This window comes from Myzus persicae, unplaced genomic scaffold, assembly GCF_001856785.1.
Source record: "Myzus persicae strain clone G006 unplaced genomic scaffold, MPER_G0061.0, whole genome shotgun sequence".
Classification (NCBI taxonomy): domain Eukaryota; kingdom Metazoa; phylum Arthropoda; class Insecta; order Hemiptera; family Aphididae; genus Myzus; species Myzus persicae.
Window position 1 is genome coordinate 439,284 of NW_019104289.1, and position 19,729 is coordinate 459,012.

The window sequence follows — 19,729 nt, forward strand, 5'->3', positions numbered from 1 at the left end:
GATCGGAAATCAAAATCAAGGAAAAAACCAAAGCCGTGGAGGAAAAACGCTGCGAAGGGGCTGATAAATATAAATAGATAATAAATTGTCTATGCTGATAAGACATTGCCTCTGCCGCCGGTTGATAAGGCGTTAGGCGCAGGGCACCTCAATTTTGAATATTTGAATTTTCCGATTCCACAGATCACGATGTCGAGTTGCTGCGTCGCTTTTTTCAAGAGATCTGTGAGTACTCACGGCTAACGGATTATATTCATACTATGTTAATCTAACCCTTGGTTAATTATCCGGTTACGATTTGTCGTAGATTTTTTCCTCCTATTTTGTATATTTTTATTTTATTTTCGCTTTCAGTATGCGACCAAAACGAAATTGACTACCATCTTCAACGAAGATGTACGTCAGATGATATCTCGTGAAGAAATCAAAGCCAGGAAACATCCTGGAAGGTGTAACCTCAACGCCAAACCTTTTCCAGAAGACTTGACCGATGCCGTCCTAAAAACTCTAAAAGGTCAAAACAATAAATAAACATGATTTACCTATTCCTTTTTTCATAAACATATAATTGAGAATTCTATTTCAATGCTATATTTATGTAGGCGGGCAGTTGAAAAACGTGATGAGTGACAGCCAGCTATTGTTGAACTACCTGCACAGCAGACACAGTCCTGTTGAACAAAGTGAAATAATGGAAAAAAAGCAACAGAACAGAGTTGAATTGGAAAAAAAATGTATGTACATTTTGAGTAAATGAGAATTTTATTAATGTATAATCTAGTGTTGTACAATATGGTGTTGTACAATTTTATCCTATAATACATTTGTAACATTGGTATATTATTTTTATAACAATTTTCAATATTTGTGTTGTAAGTTTTTAGTTCCATAATCCTAGATTATTTCTTGAAACATAATGAATTCCACTATTAAGAGAATTTATTTAATTTATTCATCAGAATTACGGGTAATTATAAAAAAAGACTCCCTTAGATAGTAAAGTTCATAAGATTGGTATTAAAAAAAAAATGTTATCCAACAGTTTTTAAGTATTATTATTAGTTATACATTCCTAAACAAAAATGTGTCATAAATACTCTCTCTTTGAAGCTATTGGTTACAAGTGTAGTTAGTAACCCACATATTTTATGATGTGTTATTTAATGATATTAATGTACATTTATAAAATTGTGGGGATTGAATGCCAAAATTATTTATTTTCTATATAATTATTAAGACCAAATATTATGAGGTTTCAGATTACACTGAAAACATGAGTGAAGAGCGACAGATCAAATTTGAAAAATTCATCAACAACCGTGTTGAAAGACTTGTCGCTCAAAGGACATATAATTGGAAACCAATTGATTATAGCAACAAACATGTATGCCACCAGTACTTGCTGTCACGTATTGCTCCAGAATATAATGTCATAAAAACAATATTTAGTGAATTACAACAGAGAGATCCAAAATTTGCCCCAGAGTCACTGTTTGATTTTGGTTCTGGTATTGGTACAGTTACCTTGTACGTTTAATTACTTTTTCACTAAGGAAGACGTTAGCGTAACATCTTTTACTGTCTCTATCTATCATGTACTTACAACAAATCCAATTTATACAGTACTCATTTAGTAGCTAGCCAACCAGTGCAAAATAGGTAAGTATGATATATTAAAACATTTACTCTGAATGTGTTAGTGCAGTGCCCTATGTATAGTTTTTTCAATATTAGTTGGAATAACTTCACTTGGTTATAAGTTAATAACTATACTATTAAACAATTTCTTTGTAAATATGGTATTCTTTTAGCAGAAATGCAAGCAAAGAGCTGTTTTTCACTAATGAGTATCTGAAAAATAAAGATAGCTAATGTTACGCTGACATTATCTTGGTGTTTGCATTCTTTAAACTTAATTGTTTTTTTTTTTTTGCCCTTTAAAATATTTATAGAAATGCAAAAAATATCTGGGAGGACTCATTAAAAGAATATTATTGCGTGGACACTTCATCGACTATGAATGATCTGGCAAAACTTCTTTTGCAAGAAGGAAATCCAAATAATGAAAATATATTGCCTAAAGGTCTGTTTTACAGACAATTTTTACCAGCATCGCCAAATGTATGGTTAACATTATATATTAATTTTCAAAGTGTCAACAATATATTAAAATTAAACTGTTTAAAAATAATGGCTGTTCTGTTATGTTCTCAGTTAAAGTTTGATCTCGTCGTTTCTGCATACACTTTGTTTGAACTGCCAGACATTAAAAATCGATTTGAGACACTTTTAAATTTATGGAACAAGACAAAAAAATATATTGTTCTCGTTGAAATGGGAACGAGAGCTGGGTTCAACTTGATAAACGAAGCCAGAGACCTTCTTCTAGAAATATCTTCACAAAACAATACCAAAAGTCATGTATTTTCACCGGTAATATTTTAATAACTGTTCATTTATTATTTAAAGCTTTTAACAATAATTAGTGATTTTACCAATGATTCAATTTTCTATAGTGTCCTCATGAACACTCTTGTCCACGTTATGATACTGATGACACACCTTGCAATTTTGAAGTGACTTACTATACACCAAGAATAGCTCAACAATCTGTAATCAAACGAGAACATTTTTCATATGTAATCATTAAAAAAGGCTAGTAAATATTTCTGAACCTAGTTTGGCGATTACCTTTTTAACCCACTTTTTAATCATTATAGGGGAGAGACCAAAAACTGATGAACAGTGGCCACGCATAGTAAGACCAGTTTTGGTACGTTCAAAGCATTCTATCTGTCGAATGTGTACAAGCAGTGGCAAATTGCAAGAAATTATATTCACTGCTTCCAAAAATGGAAAGTATGTAATTCAAATTTTATTACATGATAGAATATTATAAGTTATTTTGAAACACTGGCAATGTAAGTTTATGACCATCCACCTCAAAGTGTGACATTACTTGAAGGCGCTTCTAGCCTAGTAGAATACTGTCAGCGTATTGTTGAACATTAGAGTTTAGAATAATTTGAGTGGTTGAGCATCAAATTTTAGAAGTGTATATTTTTAAAACGAGTCTTATTTGATAGTCATAATTTTAAATTAACTTTATAAAGTCAATCATGAAGACATAAATGTGCATTAAATATGAGATCATAATATTTATATAGATAAAAACAAATAGTTTTTCTTAACTTGTAATAATTTATATTTTAAATGCATGGTTATGTTTATTGTAGTTTAAAAAAAGTTTGTAACCCGTTTAATAAAAAATGTAGGAAATAACTTAAATTATTAAAAATGTTATATGCATATCTTTAGTCTTTATCATGCCTACCAGCTGTGGAAAATATTATTACAGTTGTATGGTAGGTACATTAGATACAATACAAACATACTACCAGTGGCCAACTCAGGAATGGGTTTCAATGGGGGGGGGGGGGGCTAAACAAAGTAAATCAAAATTTTATATCTGTTACTTTATGCTATGTAGTTATTACTATATCCCGTAACCATAATTACCTCTACAAATAATTGACAATATGCAAAATGTTTCGTCACAATCGTTTTCAGAAATATCATGGTTTGTACTTTGCCTTTTATTAAAATGACACGGTCAGTGGGAAGGGCTGAAGTCTCCTTAGCCTTCCCCTGAGTATGTCACTACATAGGTAAATAATTTAGCTGTGTAATCAGTATCATAATACTCACCCAAAACACCGAAAATGGGATATGACCTACCAAGGTATTTTGTGACACCTATTCGATATAATCTTATGAATGACTAAGTTATAATTTACATGGTCTTAGTAAAAAAGTAATGTGATTGGCACATTTTGTATACAAGACATCAGTGGCGTGCTCAGGAAATTTCAATGGGAGGGGGAAATATGTTATAAATGTTTAAAAGTAATATCCATAGACATATATAAATGTTTATATATGTCTATGGTAATATCTAATAAGTTGAAGTCAACAAAAAAAGTCAATGGGGGGGGGGGGGGATATAACCCCTAACCTCGCCCCCTTGGGCAAGACATGCATTAGAATAATTTCTGAAAAGCATTGAATGTGGCGATATGCCATAAAATATAATAATAATAATTTATTGTAAAAAATAAGACAATTTTCAATAAGGAATAACGCTCTTTATGGACATAGAGTACAGACTGTATGCAGTAAAAACTAAAAATTATAAAAAAAATGTAACAAATATTGATATTTTAATTACTGACTAGAAATCCAAAATTAAAATAAGAAAATAAAATATAATTCATAAAATGCAGCACTTCTTTGTGTATCGATTAATCGTCTAAGTTTATAACAAATTACTTGTTATATTGTACGGATATCAGATAGACAATGTAAGTTGACATCTGCAATATGTTTCATTAAAAAAAAAAACTAATGAATTTTTGGATAAATAATTATTATTAGAGCTCAGATTTCAATGCATTTGCATCTCTCTTTTGGAATGTCTCTGAGCTTTCCAAGCTATGAATATGTTTCATGTATTCTATGTTGCAACCAAAAAATATTTTGGGGGCATTTGTATAGGATTTTATACTTTTTATGGAATTGTTGACCTTTTTAATGCATTTTTAAATTTTTTTAAGACATTCTTGACATATTTATTGTGTTATAACTAAAACAATTGACTTCATTGAAACTTGGTAATTTAAATCATTTTCATTTTGAATTATACAACATTAGTTAATCTGGTTTTAAATTAGACGAGGCTGAAATTTATCTTTTGTAACACCAACCAATTAGCAGATTTAAATGCAGACAACCTTTATCGGAATATTACTGCGTAACACAAATGTAATTTGTCAAGTTTAATTTTCTACTCATTTTTGTATAATATTCTACATAATTTTGCATGTTAAATGCACTTTTTGATATTTTTAGGGCATTTTTCATTTTTTAGGTCGTAAATGCACTATTGAAAGGTCATTTCACTACGAGCTTTAATTATTCTCGTATAATAATCGTGAATTTTTCTAAAATATATATTTTTTAAATAAATAAAAACAATATATTTAAATCATTAAATAGCGTTAACGCGGAGTTACGACCTCAAGTTGCTCTCAAAAAACGATTTCTAGTACCAGGAATTCATGGGGTAAGAGCGCGCTCGGAGCGCAGCTCGACGACGATCACCGGTTCATGGGTTCCGGGTACCAGAAATCGTGTTTCGTATCACATGCGTGTTTTGGCGGCACCCGTGCACCGAGCGAGGCGCATTCACATGAGTTCCTGGTACCAAAAGACTCACCTCAGTCGGGTGCTTCGCTTCAAACACTACTATTTCGAGATAATTTTACCGATGTTCGCCAGTTGCCGGTGCATAATGCACAAAATTCAGTGTCGAATTGCACAAACCAAGTGCGCCGTGTCATAACTGCGTGGGTCTGGGTGGTGGCTAAAAAAATATAATTAATCGACCAAACATCTACTAAATCTTCACAATGTTCTTTATAGATTAATACTAGATTCATTATAGAGTTGAGTTATTATTACCAGAGCTCTGGTTTGACATAAAACCTATCGTGTCGTGTTAAACGCGTTCAATTGTCATTCAATTTGTAAAAAAATTGTCTATTTCCAGTTTTTCTGATTATTGTTGATTTATTGTTGACCCTGCTCAATTATGATCTATGAAACGACAAGAGTCTCAAATGTATAGTTAATTTCTGATTTTTTTTGTTTTTCTTCGTGGTAAAAGCTTGGACTGAAAATAATTTTTCCCCAGTGTTTCATAATAATAAACATCAGTACTCGTATTTGCTCGCTTAAAATCTTATCGGTCAAATTAATCAATTTTTTTTTGGGAGTTTTCAGAAAAACTTTAAGTAGTTACTTAAATGTACTTTGCCGAATTTCACTTTAAATGTTTTAAAAATAGCCAAAAATATACATAATTTTTTTAAAGATGATTTTTTTTTTTTTTGTTTCAAAGTATAAAAATCAAACGATAATATAGGGAAAAATGTGTTGAAGATTTTGCGGTGCTTTGTTTTGCTTATTTTTATATTTTTATAATGAAGTATTTAAGTGCTATAGGTCCCGAACCCTGCAGTTATTACTAATGCTCAGATACACATTTGTATATAAATCATAATAATTATTAATTCATAATTCATAGTATTTGGATATTGCCGGAAATATATTGCATGAATTCAATGCTCTGAACTTCATGAATTTGCATATAAATATTAGTACAAAATCTGTTTTGCCACAAGGTTTTGTAAATACTCAATAATAAAAACAACTCCAAAAATGTGTGTTGAATATTTTACCAAATTTTAGTGACTGCGTATTGTAATACCTACCTAATTTTATACATTATACAACATAACTTTTATAAAAACAAAAATTTGTTTTTCAATTTTTAAATAAATCAAATTTAAAGAGTGTATATAAATTGTAAATGTGTGGTCCTCATGCGCCTGCTGCATTATGATCTTCCATACATTGAATCACTTTATAGATTTAATAATTATTGTTTCTTGTAGTAATACCTATTACAATTGTAATGTTTATTAATGATTTATATTCAACTAAAAGAGATATGTGTATTTGTATACACACGTATTTTATTATTTTTAGCACATTATGTTCCTAGCCCAGTTTATTATTTTTATTATATCTATTGTATTAATAATATAAAAAAGTTATAATAATGACCACCGTAGAGGTAGTGTGGGGTTTGAGATTTGAATGAATCTGCTTTTTAACTGAGCTTGACACTACAGAAAACCAATGACGATACAAAATAATAAACTTATTTACATACAATATACAAATATACTTCATGACTTTTAAGTTTTTATTTACACATTGTATTATTGTATCAAGTATCAACAATATGTCCTTAATAAGTTTACAGGTTATGCTTTTAAACACCTTGTAGTTTTACATTTTAAGAAGACATGTGTGTCTTAATAATAGAGTAAATTAACCCATTATCAAACTTAAAGCTAAGAACATTATCTGTTTCCACAGGTTTTTATTTAAATTTTAATTCTTAAGCAAATTATTAAGTACCTATGTAAATAATATAAATATTAAATAAAATATTTCAATAAAAAAACTACTCATAATGCACTTAAAACGTCATAGAAATTCATTGGAGTTCTTAATGTTCTCACCTTTGAGTTTTATAATAGGTCACTCTATTATGAAGCTTATTACACCAAGTTGGAACGACTTGAGACAAATTTGCTTTTTTGTGTGTTATTATGACAATATGACACTTGCAGGTAAGAGGTTCTATTAAATGGTGTACAGCCCTTAAGCACTTGTTGCGTTTATGTAACAGATTACACAATATGTAAATAAACAATATAAATTTTATCATGATAAATCTAAATGAACTTATTAGTCATGTTATTAGTTAATAATTATAGTCATCAATTTATAATTTAATATTGAAATTGTTTTCTTTCATTTTACAGAATTCCTTATTGGTGTGCACGATCAAGTAAATGGGGGGATAGATTGCCAGTAGTGATCAAAGAAGAAGAAGAAAAAGAAAAGTCTGAACAAAATTAATTTTATTGTATAAAATAACGAATATCTAATTTTTAACTATCTAAGCCTGTATGGTTTGAGGTAATAGCACGGCAAGTGCAGCTTCCTTATATTTATTCAAAGTGTAAGTATCTTCGCCTAAAAAATAAGATAGATTATTGAAATTTGTTCAACCTTTTAAATATATGTTAGTTTTACCATTGTTTAATAATTCTGTAACCGCTTCTTTGTATTTCTGTCCCACCGTATCGTCATCAATAGAATGTGATTTTACATCATCGTCTGAAACTTTTTCTGGCCATCGAGTTAATGTAACATATGCTTTTTTGGATGGGTTGTTTTCCCAGATATAATGTTCCATGTCTGCCTCTTGTTTTTGTCGTTCCCATTCCTCAAAGGTCTGTAATGCAAATCAGCGATACAAAATTTGGTAAAAAATATTTTGTTCATAGACATTTTTGAATACAAATAATAATATTAAATATCAAATAACTTACATTAGATTCGTGATACAAGGCCGTGAGAACATAAACTCCGTAATCGTAGTTTTGTTTTCTTGTTGGACAACGATCAGTGACAATAGTAAGTATATCTGATTCTTCGTCATATCTGTCGCCAACCAATCTGATCATTTTGTCTCTAGCATGTTTATCCAAGTTTAACGTGCTCACTTTGATCTAGTTAATATAAAACAAACAATGTATGAGTCTACAACTTTATGCATATTACAAATAAATTATATTTTTACTGTACCTACACCGTGAGTAATGTACAGAGAGCAAATATTTAATAATCCAAAACAGAAAATTAAATAAAATATGTAGTTGGATTGGTGTAAATAACCTATTTTATTTTGATACTAGGTTTTATGAATTCTTTTCAACTAACCACTTTTACTTTAAATGAAACTACAAACTCAAACATATTAATTATGACTCATGATCGAGTTGTACTGAAGTGCAAAACGTAATCTATGTTATTAATTGATTAAATTTAAAATGTATGTATATACAATATACATATGACTATAAGAGTATACACATAGGTATATAATTTAAAATAGGCTGGTAGATACATACTAACTGACAGCAATTTCAAAAATGTAAATATATATATTATATATTTGGTAATATGGTATTTATTATTTAAATAGATTTTAAGAAAACAGGCAAAATGTGGTCAAAATAAAAAACAATTTAATCACCACAAGATAAATCAATAGAAAAATATATCGACAATTGATATACCCAGCGTGGCAATTCAATCAAAACTTGGTATACTATTATCTATGGTTCCAAAAATCCTAACAACTATGAGGTTTATGGTTCATAGATATTGTAAAATGGAAAAATACTCCAGCACTAGTACAGTACACATTTAAATCTTTAAAATCCAAATAGCAAAAACAGTCTGTAGGAGTAAAAAAGTAGACTGATAAGGGTGAAATTATTCTCCCATATCACTCTAGTAAAAATGGCAATAATTGCTACATACTTTGATTGTAACTATTCTAGATTTTGGATCTTTGATAGTCGGTGACGAATGACAATAATCTGTTGTGATTGTTGTCATTGGAAAATGTCTATCGCAATCTTCATCAGTTTCTAAGCCTTTAGGCCATTCGGTACAAAACTGTTTTAGGGCACTGCAATGTTTTTTTACTGCCGGTGGTGTAAGATGCAAAAAATTTGGAATCTTCATTAGCTCAGCATTGCCATATTTACCAGGCGATGCTCTTTTCTGATCATACCCTTGTCGTAGTGCCAGGGGCACAGTAGCTGGATGAAATGTTCTTGGACCAGGCCATACGTTTGACCACTCTTGATCAACAGGCATACTCAGCGCTCTGAAAGCATCATACAATTAATAAAATTCATATAATTATTATTTTTAATTCAATTGATAATATTGTACCTAATATCATCAAAACTTTAATATGTTACCTGGGCGGTAAAGTGATGGTCTTATTGTACTTCTTCTTCGCATGAGGCACAAATGACTTTTTCTTCAAGTCCAAGACTCTGAACTTGCCGTCTGCAAAAAAATATTGGTGTACAACCGATATAAAATCGAGGGGAAAAAATGAAGGGATGGACCTGTTTCTCGTGTCATCGGCTTGTCATAATTTAGTATCGCTCCAGGCCGCCGAGATAATTAAGCTAAAAATAATAATAATTTATAACTCACCCGAAGGAACAGCTCTAGTCGAACACCAAACCCGGGTACTGTGGTAACCGATAGGCATCAACACAGACGTCGTTCGTCGAAGCGTCGTTTGAAGCGCAGACATTTTTATTTTTGTCGACGTATCGAATGGATGAACTGAAATCTCAAAGTTGACTGTTATAGACGGTTAGGTTAATTTTTCATTCGGTGTTATATATTTTTATCTGATGATGAAGACTGGTGACCGGAAAAGCACCTCTCGGACAGTTGTGTAACAGCCGCGAGTTACGGCAAAGAGATGTCTTATCTATAGTATTTGGTTACCGTCATGATAAGACTATCTTAAATCGTGGTTGCGGTTACTGGTTGATAATGACTCGAAGTTTGGTAAAAAGAACCAAATTTAATATTTTCCACGTCTAAAGATAGTCAAAAAACTTCAAAATGCTCGATTTTTGGAATTTTCTTTTTTAGGAAATGTTAGTATTTTTATACTCAACGTATTGATTTATTCAGAACTTGTTTATCTCTTTCTTTAATTACCTAATACTTAATTATAGGTTTTAGTGTTTTACGTGGTTTATTATTAATAAAAAAAAAATAGGTCATTTATTATGATTTTACCAGCGTAAAAATACTGACATTTCCAAAAACACTGTTTGGGAAGTTAACTAGATTTGTTTCTCAAGGGTTAAAGTATAAATATGTTATTTTATATAATAAAATATGAAAATATAAAAATATTATTTAAATTAAATTAATCTTTATTTAAAATATAATTAAATCTTATTTCAAAAAAAATTTCGGGGGTGTTTGAACCCTAACCCCCTCCCCCCCAAATGGCTACGGCCATGACTTCACCATATTATCTAATCGTCGTGTCTAGTCGTAGTATAGGGTCCATGGTTGCTACCTTTAAGATGGAGGGTTAATGAGTGACGAGAATCACATTTTTGGCAAACTAGATAATCCAAGCACATTATCATTACCTATTGTAAAAATGTAAGCTCGTGTGTTTAAAATTTAAATATTTAATTTGCACGTAAATATGAGCTAGTCCACATGGAGCGCTGTTCATTCTTATATTTATTTTTCTTCATTTTCACAGAGATAAGATAACCCCCGTGCTAATTGATAACGAGTTGATAACTGTCCCATAAATCTTTCGTGATATTAACCAGTTTTGAGTACTCACAATTCATATTTCGGTTTCTCATTAGGCCGATGTTCGATAACTAGAAAGTCGAGTATCGATAATCCCAACAACTACCCGTTCTGCCGTTCGTCTCAAATCTGGAAATGACGTATGTAAATTATTGTTAAAAGTTCAACTGCTCGCGTAAAAAATATTATTCAATTATTATCAACAATACTATAATAAGAATATTATGCTCTACATGCGACGACAGTCAATGGACTATTTACGAAACGAAGAAATGTTGTCCAACATCATCAAATAGTCACTGAATAATTCGTATTTTTTTTTTTTTTTTTGTCACCGACGAATTAACAGTTCACAGAAAATACTATCCAATTTCGTTTATTAGGTCAAAAGAGACGACAACGCAAGACATGGATGTGGATCAAAATGTTCACGAATCTGGTAAACTTTGGAATATATTACAAAATTAATAAATTAACAATTAACAACACATATCAAAAGAACAATAATCGATCATTTTACACTCCAAAATTTTCAATTGCTTCTTTTTTTCGGGATATGCCAAGTGACAGTCTTATTCATCTGAAACACAAACAAATATTAATATGATATGGTTATTAAATTACCAGTTTTTATGATTTAATTTTCAGTGTCGACAGTGGACGACACAACAACAATAACAGAACCTAAGACAGAAAATGTACAAACAATGTCTACCACAAAAGCATTGGTCATATTAGTGATTATATTCTCATTGTTCATACTAATCTTGGGATATTTGTATTACAGTTTCCCCCAGATGACTGAGTATGTAGTACCTAGAAAATATTTGATACTTATAAGTACCAAACAACATGCAGCATTAATTATATTTATAATTGTTTACAGGGAGGAAAGAAAATACATAAAAATTCCACGTAATACCACAGACATGCAAAACCTGGGTAGAGTCTTGGAAGATTACAAGGATACATATTACACTCAAGTGTTTATGTCAATTTTCTTCTGTTACATATTGTATCCTTTGAAGTCATTGAAATTCAATAATTGAACAAATTGTCTTTTAATTTTCATTAATTAACCTTAACTATTATTTAAATATTAGTTTGCAAACGTTTGCAATACCAGGTTCAATTTCATTATCAATATTATGTGGATTTTTATACCCATTTTTATTAGCATTAGCAATCATATGTTTTTGTTCGGCAATGGGTGCATGTTTTTGTTACTTATTGTCAATGACAATAGGAAGGAGATTAGCATATAGATACTTCCCAGACAGAATCAAAACATATGCAAATTTGGTTGGTGAATATCGAATACATGAATACAATCGTTGATAAGTTAAAATTGTATAAGAACATATTTTTTTTCAGGTTAAGAAACATAATGACAATATGTTTTGTTATATGATGTTTTTGCGAATTACCCCATTTTTGCCCAATTGGTTCATAAATGTGTGTGCACCACTAGTTGATGTTCCGTTAATACCATTTTGGTTGGGAACTTTTTTTGGTAAATATTTTAATTTATTAATAAACTTATGATTATATTGAAAAATACATAGGTACAAAGTACAAAGCAATACAACTTTTGTATAATTTAAGATACATGAAAAATTTAAGATTTTATATTTTATTAATTTTTTTGAGGTAAATTTGTTAGTTTTTGAATTTTAAATGGTTCTAATCTTATTTAGTTATCCAAATATTCTTTATGAAAAACTTAATTCTTGAGTTGACAAATGAATTATTTTTTAAAGTAATTAGTTAGTAGATTTTATTTATCTATTATAGCTAGTCATTAATGAACGATGATTCACTCCAAAGCTATGATTATAAAATGTCTAATAGTTAGTGCTATCTAAATTGTTAATGGTTTTAGTTGATAAACCACTGCATTTCATCTTATATAAGCTATATGGACACAAATAATATATTTCAGTTAATTATCAATAATATAAATTTTAAATTTAAGATATAAAACTAAATTATTATTTATTTTAAATGGAATGTGAGAAAACTGAAACAAAAAATCAAGAGATCAGTACTTGTTGTCTGGTGGTAGTTTTTAGAACTGGTCAAAATATTGAATAGCCTAACTCAATTGATAAATACATTAGATACTATATTAAATATTAATATGATCTAGGACAAATAGATGTAGCCATTTGAAAGTAAAAAAAAAAAATACTAAATCAATCAATAAAAATAACAGTATTAAAAATTAAAACACAATATCAATAAAATATATTTGCTATGATACTCTCAATTTATCAGTATACAAATATTTGGAGCAACTTAAAAAAATTGTTAAAAACTAATAATTTGATATTAAATAAAATAAAATAAAATATTTTAGGTAATTCTTCTTACAAACTATGTTTTAGTTCTGGTTTATGTATAAATTATAAAATCAAAGATAATTGTTTATAATACAACTATAATAGTATCATTTGATACTGTATTGTTCATACTTGGATATTATATATTACCAAATTTTATCTTTTTTACTTGGAATCAACCAAAATATTTTACTTCTTAAACATATATTATAACTTCTTAATTAGGTAAATAATATGAATAAGAATTAATATTTTTTATATTGTACTTTAATTATTAACTTTTACTTCTCATATTTGTATTGATTGATTTATTATATATTTTTTAACTTACAATTGTCTCCATATCATAACAGCTACATCCATCTCTCTCTATTCATACTTAATAACCAAACTTCATGATTATTAATAAAATATGTAATGACTATTTGTTCACAATCCTATTGTTTTAATTCCAGGAGTAGCGGTACCATCTGTATTGGTTGTACAAGCTGGACAAACTTTACATCAGGTCACAACAGAATCCACCTGGTCATGGTCTTCCGTACTACTCTTGGCAACATTTGCTGCCCTTTCTTTATTGCCTGTACTATTCAAGGCAAAATTAAGAGACAAATTCGACTGAAAAAATGTTGTTGACTGCCATATCGAAGGACATTCCATTAGTGTAGTCTAGATTCCCCACCCATCTAATGCCTCTTCCTTATGTCACAGTGTCTCATTAATTATTACATTTATAATATATAAACATCATAAAATTATTTATAACAAATAAAAATTGTTTTGTTACCTTTGGATTCCAGAAAACTTTTCATATATTTTTAGTAACCATGACGGAGTCTGAGGCTTTAATGATTGAAGTGAAACTTCAAAGTGACTCATTTTTACTTGATCTGCCTTTATATTGTCTTCTAAAGCTTTCAATGAAGCTTCATGACAGATTGAAATCACCTTTTAATAATAATTTGAATATTTAGTATTTAACAACGTAAACATAAAATTGGTTCTTACTTCTGCACCAGAATAGTTTTCAGTAAGTTCAACTAATTTATTGATGTCTACATCAGTTGATGTTGGCATTTTTGAAAGTTTTAGTTTTAATATTTCCAAACGTGTAGTCTTGTTTGGTAATGGAACATACACTTTACGATCTAATCTTCCAGGTCTCAAAAGAGCCTGAAAAAAATATGTTATTTAATAATAAAATTAAAAATTAAGTTTGAAAATTATAATTACAGAATCAATAAGATCTGGCCTATTGGTTGCAGCTAAAATAGTGACATTCCCTAATGGTTGAACACCGTCCAACTCAGTCAGTAATTGGGCTAAGACTCTAGAGTGAACCCCACTAGAACCACTGTCTCCCATACCTCTTTCGCCAGCTAAGCCATCCAACTCGTCAAAAAATACAACACAAGGAGCCACACTCCTAGCTCGCATAAATGTTTCCCGGACAGCACGTTCAGATTCTCCAACATATTTATTGAAAAGTTCAGGTCCTTTGACTGATATAAAATTGAAGTGACTCTCTGTTGCTACAGCCTTAGCAATCATTGTTTTAGAACAACCTGGAGGCCCGTATAGTAGGACACCCCGAGGGGGAGTGATACCCATGCGTTTAAAAGCTTCTGGATGTTGAAGTGGCCATTCAACGACCTGTTTAAGTTTTAATTTTATGTCGTCTTGGCCACCTATATCTGTCCATTTTACCTATAACATAAATTAAATAGTACAAAATATTTGTATAATAATAATGATTAGGATTTAAGTAGGAAACTTACATTAGGCACTTGAACCATTACTTCTTTGATGGCCGATGGTTTCACTTGGGTTAAGGCAGTACACATATGTTTATAAGTTACATTTTCATTGTTAATTGCCGCTTCAGTTTGTGCTCGGTTAACCACGGCTAACAAATCAGCTCCCACAAATCCTTGAGCTCGATATGCAATAGAAACTATTTCGTCTTCACTTATTTCCTGTTGAATATGTGATAACTGTTTTGTCAAAATATCTTTACGTTGCAATTCATTTGGCACTGGTAATTCAATCTCATAATCAAACCTAATTTTTAAATCAAAAATTACTTTTTAAATGGTGATGATATGAATAAAACAAAATTTCAGTTCATAATTAATTAAATCAATATACCTTCCTGGTCTTCGTAAATTGCTATCAACAGAACTCAAATTACTAGTAGTACCAATGATAGCTACTCCATTATGTTTAGTCGATTTTAACAGATCAAACATAGTTTGAATTGTGTTAATAATCCTTCTTTCAAGGTCTGAAGATTCATTTGATTTGCTTAATGTTTCTAGCCTATCGATCAGGATAACACTAGGAGAATTAATGATTGCTTCTTCAAAAAAAAGTTTCAATTTTGCTTCAGACTGTCCATAAACCTTGCTTAGAATTTCCCAACCTTTTATTTCAACCACGTGTCTTTTCAATGAGTAAGTTATAGTATTTGCCAATAATGTTTTTCCAGTTCCAGAAATACCATGTAAAAGAAATCCGCAAACACCTAAAAATTAACACATATTTAGTAGTTTGATGTTAGGTACCACATTAAGACTTGTTAGCTTACCTTGGTATTTTGATTTTTGTATTACGTTCATTACTTTTTCATAAATATCACACAATCCACCAACATTTGATATAGGATACGTAATATTAACTTTGTCAAGGTGATCTTTTATATTCCATGTAGTAGAACATGAAATATGATAAAATTGTTCATCATTTATGTTCATAGTTTGCATTTGTTCATTCAGTCCAATATTTGGAAAAGTAGAAATTTTTGATACTTCTAAGACAAGGCTACGTCCATAAAAGTCAAAACATAAAAAATCCGTAGGTTTGATAATACGTCCTTCATATTTATTAGAAATGTGAGTCAACAGGTGGCGTATGAATTCTCCATCTGGTAATTGATCATTGTTAGACAAACGTATTTCAATGTTTCGGGCTTCACTAGGTGGAATCTTAAATCGCTCCACAGAAACGTGTTCCAACTGATCTAGTTCGTCTGCCAAGACTATAATAACAAAAATAAATGTATGCAAGTGGTGTAACAACAGGCAAATAATAAATTCAATCATTAAGTTGCTGTAAAATGGTTCAACCTTCTTTGGAGAAATATACGCTTGACAGTGGCAAGTCGTCCGAAGGCCAGATGTGTTTTACAAGAGTCTTGTTGCCGCACCTCACAATGACCGGTTCACCGAGCACAAAGCCGCACAACTGAATCGCAGCAATAGGCACAACCACATTGTCGTTGCCCACCATGTATTCGTCATCTGTACAGGGGTCGAAATTCAAAATAGGTATGTGAATAAAAAATACTCGTGTCTCGATATGTAAGAACACGACAAAACACTCAAAGTATCGTACCTTTCGTGTACAGCTTGGCGTACGAGTGAAGACAGTGGTCCTTGACGAAAGCCTGGGTCCAATTCGACGAGCTAGGTGGAGGACAGTGGTCGGTGAAATGGGTTTCCAAATCCGTGAAGTACAACGTCGAATTGCAGGCGTCGCACGTGCGGTACTTGATAGCCGGTCCGACCGAACGCCTAGGCTTCGTCATCTTAGACCCACAGCGATTCGTGGCAGGTAGCTGCGGCGAAAAGAAGAAGACCGAAACAGTGAGCTGAGTCCGCCGTAGACCGTAGGGCCGTCCACGTCGTTTTGGTTTTCGAATTATTCTAATTTCGAACCAAACAAATAACTACTTGTACGTTTATCATATTATTCTGAACTGGCCGAACCGCGAAAACTGATCCGGACTCACGCAGTGTGACCACATTCACATTATAGTTTTTGCAGCCTTCAAAACGGTCATATCTGAAAATCCGAAAATAGAATAATTCTCGCACCATGATCATTAGCAAGTTATTAGTCACGATTATATAGATTATAGAATATATACCAGCTATATTCCATAATCTTGTTGTTTCCAAAAATTATTTAACAACAAACGACATTTCCAGAAAGGTCAATTCTTTGAAATAACTTATATAGATAATCATGTTGATAATAATAATTATTAATCATCTGACAAATTATAAGCAGGTATTTAAGGGAAAACCTTAGAAAATACTGTTTCGGAACTTAAATAATATAATCCTAGATAATAATAATACTAAACTATTATCGTAAGTAGTGTTTCAAAATAGATTGACTTTAATATTTATAGTATAAATATAAATTTTATACCCTTATAAGTTAAAATCTAAAGCCGTTTGCTCATTTGCGATTACTGGTTAGATTGAATAGGTTGGATTGACACTTGGAAGTTGTAACTACTGATGATTTTTATTTATTTCATATGTCTATTATTTAATTATAATGTTTATTATATTAAAAATATATTTAAGGTATTATAGAAGTAAATATTGGAACAAAATATACACAGGTACAAGGTACCCACCTATTTATAATAATACAATTTAATATTGATTGAGTGTATCATATAAATAGGTATAAATTAATAGGTACCTAAAAGTATAACTTTAAAGGATAAATTGGAAGGTTAAAAATAAATAATAATATTACTTTAGGCAGTAAGTCGATTTATTTATTCTAAAGAAAATAATAATATTTTATCAAACGATTCGATTACAAAATCTAGTAGGTAATTTGAAATAGCCAATAGGTATTGTACAAAAAAGTGTTCTTGATGCTAATTATTTTGACTACCAATACATTTTTGCTATCATATTTTATTTAAGTATACCACAGAAACCTAAATTTCAATCAACATGATATTATGCAAGATATAAGAGTCGTAAGGTCATATTAGTACTATGATATCGTAATTTTGTATGTACATAGTACATAAATCAAAATCGTGAGGTGAAACTGAAAATGATTTTGATTGAGTTTGCTTAATTTTAAGACACTAATGCATTAATTTTTTTTTGTTTATAACATTACATTATAATTGTTTTATTAAAATCATTAATGCTAAAGTACAATTCACTATTGTTCCATAACAGTCTTATTAATTATTGACATCACATTTGTAAGGTTTTTTTAACTTTTTTTTTCTTATACTTTAACAGAGTAGAAAAGAAATAAAAAAATATAATTAGTATTTCAAATTAAAACTATTCTTCCTCAGATGATGGTAAAAATCTTTAATGATCACATCATTTATCCGTGTAAAATAATAAAATAATTATTGGTAGATTTGATTTATAAAACAAAAATTAGATACATTTAGATAATTTATATGACTAAATTAAAAAGTCTTAGCTACATGGTACATATGCCGCCATTGTACCTATTTAATGGGTAGTTAAGAATATCACATTGAAACAGTGGCACAACAAACAAGATTAATCAAAATGTCTAGTAAATCCAATATTATTTGAAGTGTATACTGTGTCTGTGTGTGTATTTGTGTATTGTATTCACAGAACCACAAAACCGATTTTGCAGCGAAACGCGCATTTATGAAAAACAAACACTGTGCCAAAGCTTTGTTCACACACAACAATACAAAAAAAAAAATACCAATCAAAGTCAAACAATTCTCGGTTATGTATATGAACCCACCTTTATGTGCAACCTATGGAAAAAAAATGCCTCGCAGGAGGTTAAAAATGCAAACATACAGACTAATTAAACTAACATAAAAACTATTATTAGTGCTAAAAGATCACAAACACTCAACAAACAGAACAAAAATATTAAAAAAAAATTACAGGATTTAAAATGTCACTTCTGTATGTATCACGTTTTCATCAGAATGTATTTTATATAATGTAACAAATTGTTGACTTATACGCGCTGCAGCCATGACAGCTATAAATTAATTCTTGATGAAAATGTGTGAATAAATCCATTTCCGGATAACAAACATATATTTTTCCAGATCAAAATCTAACTCTTAAGTTTTTTTTGGTTTACCTTATTATAATTACTTTAATATACCTAATAACCACGAAAAAGATTGTTTTCGTGTTTTACTTAAAATCTAATATGGTAAATGTATATAAATATTTTTAAAACTTGAAAATTATTAAATTTAGTTGGAATCAAATATTTGTGTAGATAATAATATTATACAAGTTATAAATTATAGACAGGAGGCGGGTCACGTGTGGTATAGATAACACAGCTATAATGCATATTATATAGGTATTGAATATAATAGGCGGGTGCGAGTAAGTACGAGGACAAACACCACCCTGTATTAAATGTGTATATACGTTTAGTGTTTACAGATAAATCACATCACAATAATATACATATAGGTATATTAAACATAAATATACTTGTATATATATAAGTACCTACTAAAGTACCGAACCTACCTATTGACTATGGTTATATATGTGGGTGGCGGAAATATATTATAACAACGACACGTTTATTGAATGCATGTTTATATTTATATATATTTAACCATATAAAATTATGTATAGTACACGAGGTCGGTCTATCGACTGCAGTCTGCAAATATAATATATATTATTATGTGCACACGCGCGTATGTGTGTACAAGTCAGCTTTATCAT

General features: G+C 30.2%; 4 protein-coding genes across 7 annotated transcripts; 2 read left to right on the top strand and 2 right to left on the bottom strand.

The window, feature by feature from the left end:
• The first annotated feature begins 74 nt into the window (after window positions 1–74).
• LOC111040918 (methyltransferase-like protein 17, mitochondrial) lies at window positions 75–7,572 on the top strand. Its single transcript, XM_022324989.1, has 9 exons — window positions 75–225; window positions 355–514; window positions 603–734; window positions 1,260–1,527; window positions 1,953–2,121; window positions 2,215–2,433; window positions 2,517–2,655; window positions 2,721–2,859; window positions 7,458–7,572. The coding sequence occupies exons 1-9, from the start codon at window positions 190–192 to the stop codon at window positions 7,552–7,554; spliced, it is 1,359 nt and encodes a 452-aa protein (XP_022180681.1). The 5' UTR covers window positions 75–189; the 3' UTR covers window positions 7,555–7,572.
• Window positions 7,540–10,020, bottom strand: LOC111040919 (28S ribosomal protein S35, mitochondrial). The gene is made up of 6 exons (XM_022324990.1): window positions 9,721–10,020; window positions 9,477–9,567; window positions 9,028–9,379; window positions 8,031–8,210; window positions 7,732–7,933; window positions 7,540–7,671 (listed from the first exon to the last, which is right to left on the bottom strand). Exons 1-6 carry the CDS (start codon window positions 9,821–9,823, stop codon window positions 7,595–7,597), a joined length of 1,005 nt encoding a protein of 334 aa, XP_022180682.1. The 5' UTR covers window positions 9,824–10,020; the 3' UTR covers window positions 7,540–7,594.
• An 802-nt stretch (window positions 10,021–10,822) lies between these two features.
• On the top strand, window positions 10,823–13,999 carry LOC111040920 (transmembrane protein 41B-like). Of its 2 annotated transcripts, none has more exons than XM_022324992.1 (7): window positions 10,823–11,003; window positions 11,247–11,302; window positions 11,512–11,668; window positions 11,750–11,878; window positions 11,967–12,165; window positions 12,238–12,376; window positions 13,661–13,999. In XM_022324992.1, the coding sequence occupies exons 1-7, from the start codon at window positions 10,999–11,001 to the stop codon at window positions 13,825–13,827; spliced, it is 852 nt and encodes a 283-aa protein (XP_022180684.1). In that variant the 5' UTR covers window positions 10,823–10,998; the 3' UTR covers window positions 13,828–13,999. The 2 variants fall into 2 exon arrangements, with proteins under 2 accessions (XP_022180684.1, XP_022180685.1); XM_022324993.1 differs by having other exon boundaries at window positions 10,826–11,003; window positions 11,213–11,302.
• LOC111040915 (spermatogenesis-associated protein 5) lies at window positions 11,196–17,033 on the bottom strand. 3 transcript variants are annotated; one of them, XM_022324985.1, is made up of 9 exons: window positions 16,599–17,033; window positions 16,331–16,504; window positions 15,793–16,242; window positions 15,354–15,729; window positions 14,984–15,266; window positions 14,439–14,912; window positions 14,214–14,378; window positions 13,993–14,153; window positions 11,196–11,443 (listed from the first exon to the last, which is right to left on the bottom strand). In XM_022324985.1, exons 1-9 carry the CDS (start codon window positions 16,789–16,791, stop codon window positions 11,440–11,442), a joined length of 2,280 nt encoding a protein of 759 aa, XP_022180677.1. In that variant the 5' UTR covers window positions 16,792–17,033; the 3' UTR covers window positions 11,196–11,439. The 3 variants fall into 3 exon arrangements, with proteins under 3 accessions (XP_022180677.1, XP_022180678.1, XP_022180679.1); XM_022324986.1 differs by lacking the exon at window positions 11,196–11,443 and having other exon boundaries at window positions 13,989–14,153; window positions 16,599–17,018; XM_022324987.1 differs by lacking the exons at window positions 11,196–11,443; window positions 13,993–14,153 and having other exon boundaries at window positions 14,229–14,378; window positions 14,573–14,912; window positions 16,599–17,026.
• Window positions 17,034–19,729: the final 2,696 nt, after the last annotated feature.